This window comes from Sparus aurata, chromosome 6, assembly GCF_900880675.1.
Source record: "Sparus aurata chromosome 6, fSpaAur1.1, whole genome shotgun sequence".
Classification (NCBI taxonomy): domain Eukaryota; kingdom Metazoa; phylum Chordata; class Actinopteri; order Spariformes; family Sparidae; genus Sparus; species Sparus aurata.
Window position 1 is genome coordinate 23,238,276 of NC_044192.1, and position 9,605 is coordinate 23,247,880.

General features: G+C 40.1%; 1 protein-coding gene across 1 annotated transcript; it reads right to left on the reverse strand.

The window, feature by feature from the left end:
* Positions 1 to 186: 186 nt before the first annotated feature.
* On the reverse strand, positions 187 to 6,195 carry olfml3b (olfactomedin-like 3b). Its single transcript, XM_030418628.1, has 3 exons — positions 5,990 to 6,195; positions 4,661 to 4,946; positions 187 to 2,966 (listed from the first exon to the last, which is right to left on the reverse strand). The coding sequence occupies exons 1-3, from the start codon at positions 6,086 to 6,088 to the stop codon at positions 2,182 to 2,184; spliced, it is 1,170 nt and encodes a 389-aa protein (XP_030274488.1). The 5' UTR covers positions 6,089 to 6,195; the 3' UTR covers positions 187 to 2,181.
* Positions 6,196 to 9,605: the final 3,410 nt, after the last annotated feature.

Below are 9,605 nucleotides of genomic sequence, written 5' to 3' on the forward strand. Positions count from 1 at the left end.
CTCTTTAGATCATACTGCATATTACATTCAATAATAATGAACAGAGACAGAAAATGGCATACACTGCTGTCTGCCACAGTGTTTCCTTGATGCAACCACTGGGGGGCACCAGATGTGTAAATCCAAAGGCCTTCACTCAGTGACATTCATATGTTAGGAACTGTGCACAGAAAACTGCCAGACTCCTTGTGTTAACATGTGTAGTTTATTTTCATACTGAACAATAATTAGAGGCACAAATAGGAAAAAAATGTCTGTGGGAAAATGAGCGTATGATAAGCAAAGTGTAAGAATCAGACATGTTATATTCAGATATAAATTAATAGAAAATAGTGTTACGTGAGAGGCATAAATCAAATAGTGGTGTTCATTTGGGTGATTTCATTGAATCCACAAGATATGTATGTGCTCAACCTGAAAAAGTACACATACTGGATAAAAAGAGGAATATAACAGTGCTAGCCGGCTAGCAGATCATGACACGTTTCCTGATATCCCAGTTATTTTTCTTGCTGCTTTGAGGTCGGCTGCCACTGTGACAACATTGTTGTGATGGCATTTTTAGTGACAACATCATGTATATTTGATCATGACATTTGTTTTGTTAATCAATGTGTCCACTAGACATTTTAAAGATAATTCGCTCAAACAGCAAACTTAATTTTTAATACTATCCTCATAATCCTCAATTGCCTTTGTACTCTAATTTAAAAGTATGGTGTTCCTGTATGTGTAGCACGAAAAAAAGAAACAAATGCTAAAGGGGAAACAATGTTTCTTGTTTGTTAGTTAAAAATAAAGTGAACATTGTCTCTAAACAAGTCACTATATCTCACTGAAATGTTGCCTTCCAGGTGATCGTGTCTCCTACTGGCTGTAATAAGATATTTAGACCAGAAATTAGACAAATATACTTGTAAGACAGCTTAAGAAACCTAAACAGACAGTAGCACAGAAGATCACAGGTAAGTACAGTAAGCTGACATACAAGTGGACACAAACATTATTGTTAAAACAGAAGTACAGTGTAGTCTGATTAGACATAGAAATAAATGTTTGGGGGCGATGAGAAATCACTCAAAACCTCTCACAATTTGGAATTATGTCTAGTGTGTGAGGTATAGTTCTACAATCCAGAACGTTTGCATCTTTATTAGGTTTTTTAAAGATTCAGACTTGAAGATCATTATACCAGGATTATCACACGTCACAAATAATTAATACTGCTGTCTATTTTGAATAGCGATGTCGGAGTGTCAGCGATCTTTGAATGTAGTTTTCCTACCCTCTGTTGTTGTCCACTCATTTCCATATGATATGAAAATTATGTGGTAAACTATAGCGCAAGTTGTTTAATGTGTCAAACTCAACACCAGGACTGCTCAATTTTTTTTCTAGAATATTGTGTAAAATCAGGCTTAAATTTGAAAAATGGAATCGATGGTCACTGTTATGGACGGTTCACCTCGTTATTTATTGTACCTTACAGAATCCCAGCAGAATCATTAGCAGAAGAAACTTTTGGCACTGCACGTGTCTGTACCCACGTGGTACATTAAATCTTTACATTTCAGACGTGTCATTACATTATTTCTTCAATAGCTGTTGTATCCCATTCAGACCACCTGCATACGTGTTTCATGTCAGGAGGATGAGGGTATGGCGGTGTGACAGGCAACATGGCTGGCATGCTGGAGACCACTGTTGAAGACAGTGTTTTAACATTTGTGAGCATGAAACAGCTGGATATTTCTGATGAGACATCCAGCTATGTTTGTGGCAGATAGAGAACAGGTATTTTAACCCAAAATATGATCTTTTCTGTACTATATATTTTCTTTTTTGGCTTTATTACACAGGACAGCTTAGAGAGAAGAGGAGACATGCTGCAAGTGTTTTTTGGTGGCGATATTTATAGACCATAAGCATTGTCAAGAGACCAAAGAAACCCAAAGAAACGTAAAGTTTCAACATATCTGTGGTTTGCAGAAATATACATTGCCAACATTTATTCCATCTATTGGGTTGGGAGACGAGCCTGATCGGTTAACACACATTCAAATCTGAAATTCTACAGCATTTAAAAATGGTCAGCAGTGACATCAAGTACTCAGACTTCTTCTATTAGGTGGTTTGGGTTTGTTTGTGGGAGATTTGGGAGGAAAGTGCGGTGTATTTAACTTAAATTTCAAGTTTCTTTTTCATGATCAGCTTGTACAGGATCTGGTAGCCATCATCCCAGGCGTACAGCAGCTGCTCCTGCGGGTTGTACTTCAGACTGGAGTGGGCTCCGTAACGCTTTGGAAAGTAAATCAGTGGTGCGTCTTCGTTGGTCACCATACCGTTGACGTCAAACACACACTGGATGCGAGAGCGACCGGGCTGCTTGGTGTTGTACACCACATACAAAGTGCCACAGATGATAAAAGCCGCCTCTGCATTCTCTCTCGGACAGTTTGTGTCCCACATCTGCTCGATGTCCAGCGAGTTGGCGTCCATCTTAGCCACAGAGATGTGCCTCTCGTTCTGCCGTGTAGCGTAAATGGCCCACAGGCCTTCCTCATCCACTGCCAGGTCCATCAGTGTTTCTGGGGTCAGGCCGAACACTGGGACGTGGTCCTGCAATGGAAACACTGTGCTGTCTGTCTCAGAGTTGTTCCTCATATCATATTTAACCACCTTTATCTCCTCAGCCTGGTTTATATAATATGCGTGATTTCTGTAGACCACATGTCCTGTTCCCCTCCAGGCAGACGGCAGCTTCAGATCCTTGGACAGAGACATTCCCACCGAGCGGGTGAAGTCCTGCACAGAGGCAAACTCATGGATGGTGTCGTCATCCGTCCCATTAAAGATGTAGACCTTCCCAGAGCCTCTGCTGGTGTCTTTGGTCCACATGCCCTTTGGCCCTCCAACTCGCTTCAAGATCTTCATGGCTTTTATGCTGGAGATCATATCACTGCAGTCTGAAATCGAAAGAGAGACATGGGATTCACATGGTGGCTGACACTTCTCCTACATGTTATCAATCATTTAAATATGTCAGAACAGTTTTTAAAGGAATAGCTCCACATCTTAGGAAATATGTCTTGCCCTGAGTTCACTGCCTCCAGCCAACAATTAGTGTGGCACATAAAACTTAGTGAGATTTAGGTGGCGGCAGGCAGATCTTATTACCTTTGCACAGATGTTAGCTAGCTGTTTACCCCTGTGTCCAGTCTATACGGTACCTAATCTAAGATAACGGGCTGCTGGTTCCAGCTTCATATTTTCCAGACAGGTAGAGTGCAAGCAAAAACTCAAATTGGTTTATAAGTTTCCATCAGGTCCTTGAGGTCAAATCCAAGTCTCATGTCTGATGGAGAATAGTTTGTTCATGTTTTTCTAAGTAAAAGAAAAGGCCAGCCTCAGGTGTCTTAGTCTGGCCTTGAACCACAATGAACAGCTCCAATGATCGTTGTCAAAGATTCTCAAAAAGTCTCTGATCTCTTAGAGAACACTATGTACTGCATGTGTCGTACAATTGTTGTTTAAAGAATGAGGCTGGCTGTATTTTCTTTTTGTCAATAAATCACAAACAGCCAAACCAACAACGAATTGATCCTTCTGCCAAGTATAACTGGCTGTGAAGCCAAAAGCTGATAAGGCTCAAAAGCTAGCTGTTCTATTATGGTGATGAACATGTGGTTGCTCTGTAGTCACCACATGTTACACATGGATTAGCTTCCTGTGGCAAATTAATCCCACATACATGGACATAAACTGCTCAAAATGCCCACTAGCCAGACATGTGGCTCAAGTTATTTGGTTCAAGTCTCAAGTCAGTTTTTCTTGGGTGAGTCAAGTCACAGGTTGTGTCAGGTCAAGTCGAGTCCTTAGTTATTGTCAAGTCCAGAGTCAAGTCAGCCAATGACAGCCAGACAACACCATCAAACCTGTTGTTACATTTTGTCCGTCCGTCTGCCTGTTTGCAGAATATCTGTTGATTTCTTGTTCCCCCTCATCATTTTGTATAACTATCCGTGGAAATGAATAAAATCCCCAAACACAGAATGAACATGGATAAGTCACTGGAGTCATTATAGCTCAAATCACATCACAAGTCTTTAACTTCCAAGAGCAAGTCGAGTATAAGGTGCAATTCATCAAAAGAGTGACATAAGTCCAAGTACCAATGACTCAAGTCATCAACTCTGCCCATAAAATGTGTATCAATCCACCATTGAAAAATAGTCAACAAATGCACTGTCTACTCCTGTTTGAGATAAAACTGTTTAAAGCAACAGTATCATGCTGTTTGGGGACAATACTTTGAACCGAGTGGTTTTTCAATATTTTTGTCTTTTGTGGGAAACAACAGGCTTGGAGTGAATTGTCACAGGGTGGGAAGTTGACAAGAATTCAATAGGAAGGACTAAGGTGTTGTTTGTTTTATTTCTTTTCATGGGATTTGGTGCCAATTAAAAATATTTTTATATAAACACCCCTTTGTGTGAACAAATCTCGCCAAATTTCTAAGTGGATTACTTTGTGTTTTAGTTTTTGATCAGTGTAAGTAAGCATTCATTAAGTACGTTCATGTTCATCCTCAATAAAGTATAGTACTTATTCTGATAAACAGCTCATCTAACTGTCCACATGCAGCACATCTTTATCTCACCTGATAGTTTTAAATACTTTTCCTTCTGCTTCTCCTGCACCAGCGTCACCTGCTGCTCAATCAGCTTGTCGTCCACATCCACACATGGCTGAGCTCCGTTCTGAGTTTCCAGGTAGTCCAGCTCACGCTCGACCCGGTCCACCCGTGTCCCCACGCCATCCAGATTCGTCCTCAGTGCCTCTTTCTCTTTATCCAGGTTCTCCAGCTGGGAAACCATCTGTTGCTTCAGCTCCCGCAGCTCTGAGGCGTAACGGGTGGTCTGTTCATGCCACAAAGAGATCCGGTCCTGTTTTCAGAGAAGGTGACAAAGGGGTTAGTGCTGTGTAAATCTTTATACAAGGTTCACACTCAATCTTACCTGTTTGTACTTTAGTAATATGAGCAACACATATTTGTTTTACAGGAACCTTAAATGCAGTTCTCGAAATCCCTAAAAAAGCCATAATTGCATGTTCTTTTCAGGCTCAGTAAATAGATGGGGACGGAAGGACGTAATAAGTAGGAAACTCATCCTGAAAACAACCAGGTTCAGCCCACACGTGGCAAGTATACACCCTGCTCAAATGTCCTTTAGCAAAACACTTAATCCTGCCAGCTCGCTCTGTGGCAGCTGACCTTTGACCCCGCCGTCGAGGAGAGAAATGAAAAGAGATTTTCTCCACAGGTGATGGAGAAAAAAGTGGAGTAAAAGTCTGAGAATACATTCATTACAAAGCAACCCAGAAACTGAGGTCTGTTTATTAAGCTCTCTAAAAGCAAACATGTTTTATATTTTTATCTTTGTACAAAAAATACAATAAGATACAATGTCTGAGTGGAAGAAAGGGAACTACCAGTCTCAGCAGACCTGTGCTTGAAATACGTTTGAGGTACTCAAGTCAAATACATTTTTATCCACCACAAAAAATAAGTTTGTTTAATAAGACTATGATCTGAATTGGGTTTAATCTTGATTATAGTGATAAACCCAATTTTTGGATGCTAATATTGCACAAATCCTTTCAAACAAACCAGATTTCCTGTCATTTAAGAATTTTCCTCAGTCTAACTTGTATAAACTGCAGTTTTTGAATGAATCATGTCATTTCTGACATCATAATTTTATATCTCATCTAGTCACTCTTTTAAACTACATTTTTTTCCCAGTCTCCTTACCCAGACAAGAAGCCCATAATCCCTATACATTTCAGAGAGCTGCATTTTTCAGCATTTTCCTCAGGATTTGCCCACATCTGCATTCCATTGCCTTTGCCCTCTTCCCTGGAAGTTTCCTCTCAGAGGGACTCTGCTGGAGCGCAGGGCTCGGCAGGAAGGTAAAGTGAGTCTTACCTCAATAGCGAGCAACCTCCTCTCCAAGTAGTCAATCAGTGCTTGGTGCTGAGCGCTGGCAAAGCAGGCCAAAGTAACCAAGACAACAAGTCCTCTCATTTTGTGTCGGCTCAGTCTTTTTCAGCTCCTGTTAAACTTTGACTGGAGCTCGGTGAGAGAGTGTGGACGAGCCAGCAGATTCCCAGAGGTGGGCTGGAATGTTTTACTGAGCTGTCTGGGAGGAGCCAACAACATCTGGTGCAGATGGAAGGATATCGTCTGTAAGACAGACAGTGGTTTTTATCTTTACTTTAGCGTTTTACCTGCTGACAAACTGAAAGAACCCAAAAATATATGGCCTGATGGTTAAATGTATGTATGGCTTTGATGTGGTAGGTGGTGTTATATAATGTGGTCCTGCGGCACATTAACGTTAATGTGGCGCAGGACCACAAGTTACGTAGGAGGAAGGATAATGCCAGTGGGAGTCAGGAGCCAGTGAGGCACTGTACTCCTGCACTACGGAGAAGACCGTAGACTGTGGATTTGAACCAATTTCAAAAAATAAGATATGTTTGATATTCTGTAACCAACTTCTGAGGAACACATTATGAGCTATACTTACAGATGAAGTTCTTAGGTGTCTTTCTCCGCTCTGATCCAAACCGGTATCTTAGTTTTAATAGGTAAAAGATGACATCTGATGTGTCTAATTAGACAGGACATGGACATTTTGACACCTCTAGAAGTTCAGCGTCTTATTGTTTTGCTGGATTACATTAGATTAAATAAATGTTACATACAATTGCCACGAGTCAGACAAGAGTCACAACAGAAACAAAATGTCTCAAAATGACAAAATATTAAAGACAGTGCTTGGATAGCGTTGTTGACTTGGAATAAACTATTAATAATCATAATATGTGAAGCACATGTAAGAAGTTTATTTTTGAACTTCATTCATTAGTTTTGTAACATGCATTAGCTTAATGTTTTTGGGTGAGGTCAGGGCAGTGTCTGTCTGCAGTGTTTCCCAGCTGCCTCTGTGCACAGGAACACTTGTAATAATGGGCTTACACCTATAGCAAAGCAAAAACAGTAGTTAGTTTGGCTAGTGGTGAATTACTATTATAAAATGTTGTATTATTAAAGGAGCACCTCGGTATACAAAAGTCAGGAATGACATCCCTGCACACCTCTCGTTCAATTTATTTTTACAGCGTTTATTTAAATAGTTACAGAATTCACTCTGAGCCAAGCAGCTATAATTAATAGCAAACTAACCTTGAGTTTGACAGGTTAATGAGTCATTTAATTTTGGCTGTTTTGAACAATGTGACATCATTTCCAGTAGCGACACGTTTGTGGATAACACATATGAAGTATTAAGCCTGTTTGCTTTAAATACTGCAGTCTATCTGTCATTTGTGCTCTCTCTTGGATGATTTTAGGTAAATTACACCCGGTGCATCTGATGTATATAGTATATATGTCTGCTTATGCAGTCCATTGGTACATTCACCACAGACAGCATGGGGGCTTTTGTCCTTGTAATAAACACTAACTGATGCAATCAAACCAGGAACTGTGAAAGATGACATATACTCTGCACCACTCAGTCCTATCCTGAACTCTCTTTGTGCCAAGAAACACATTCCTAAAAGAATATAAAAGTCTAGCTAGTTGTGTAATGCAGAAAATTTGGCGTAAAGTTGAGATGCATTAATTGAGAAACCCTTTTCAAGCATTGAGGGCAGCCTATGTGGCGCTGCATCATTTTCTCCACTGGAACAGCACCCTAGAGGGCACTTCTGCTCATTATTTATGAGCAGTATATTTATTTATCATATATTTCTGCACTTAAAAAGTTATTGTTTTAACTGAGTGATCACTAAGCCCAGGAAGTAACAACAGTTCTCTGTTCTACTGCAATGTAACTGATTTGTAAATGTCATCATAACACACATGAAATACACTGATGCTGTTTCTGTGTATCACCGCTCCAACTGAAGGTCCTCTGTTTATTTTTTACAATATGGTCACTGTAATTCATGTTAGTGCGAGGCAAGTTTATGACTGTTCTTTATCTCACTATGAACCATCACTGGTTCAGTTTTGTTTGTGTAAGGATGTGTTTAAAAAAAAAGGCGAGCTTACAAATAATAAAAACTGAAACTGAATCAAACAGGGCATACAAGTCGCCATAACAACCAGGATATTTATAGGTAAAAACAGGATGAGCTGATTATTAAATGACGTGTTTAGCAAGGTAGACATGTTAATATGTTAACAAATCAGTAAATGGGGAGGGGAGGGAGGCTGAACTTGCAAAGGGCTCATTTGTTAGTTCACAGTATTCACACGACAGACATTTGTTATTTACCATGAAACATGATCTTGTGTTTTCACTTGCATGTGGCTAACATAACTGACAAAGAAAGTCCCAAATAACTCAACTCAAAGAGATTATGTAGATGTGTTTGGTAGTGTCTGCATTCACCTCTCCATACATGATTACATGGCGGCACATCAGCCAAATTTCGTGGTATCATCCAAATGTTGTGGTATGTGACATAAGAGTACTCTGCTGATTTCTCAGTGCACCTCTGTATAAAGTGCGGATTCACGATGAACATTTCTTTTAAGAAAAGGATAAAAAATTGTGCAGCAACATCGATGAGATTGTCTTTTTTCACCCCTGTTCCACTTCTTTGTCACAACCATGTGCCTTCATGACTCACAATACATCGGATCAAAAACATTTTAGTTGGAGATTTGGATGTGTGATGGTAGTGGCAGCTCCCCTCGAGCTGCTAGCCTGAGGAGAGGATTACAGAAGGGTGGTCGGCTCAACTCCCCCAAATATTATTTTCAGTTTCAAACTTCAGTCTTCAGACTCAGATGACATCATTTGAGGCTATTTATCAGTACTCCCCAAGACCTGGCGACAAGCTTTAATGTGTAATGAGTTTAAAAGAAATGCATGTCGTTTTGTATTCATTCTTAATTATTGTTATTTTTATTTGAGCATGGTGCAGACATTTTGGAGCAGTGTCCAGACACTCAAGCAGAAGCACAGCCAGGATGGATCCACACTTTGTTTTCGCTCGTTGTTGTTTTGTCTCCTACATGTCCTCAAACAAACTCATCGGTGTTCATTTTTATACTCATAGCATGCCCAGTGGACATGTAAGGTGTCTGATAACACTGAAAACAATGCTTGATTACTATTGCTACCGCTACTGGTAAGACTTCAACTGATGATAATCATAATAATAATAAAGATTAAACAAAAATCATTGTCTCTATGGTTATCAGTGACTATAATGATTAATGTGTCATGTGAAACCTCATAGATAGCGTTATCACTGTGTAATTAGTCATCAAGTCTACCCAAGCTGTCCATATATGGTGCGGTGTGGTGGTACAGGGCCAGGCGGGGTGGAAAATGAATGTGCATGTGCGTACACAATGTATGTGTACATGTGTGCGTGTGTGCATTTGAATATGAGTCAATCCTTTTTTTCAGCACATTTGCCTACAGGTGTTTGTGTCTTCCTCAGTGATTGGGCAGAACTCTGTGACAGGTCCTGAAACATGCAAACACAGGCAAATCTTTTAGGGGCTCTGAGGGGAA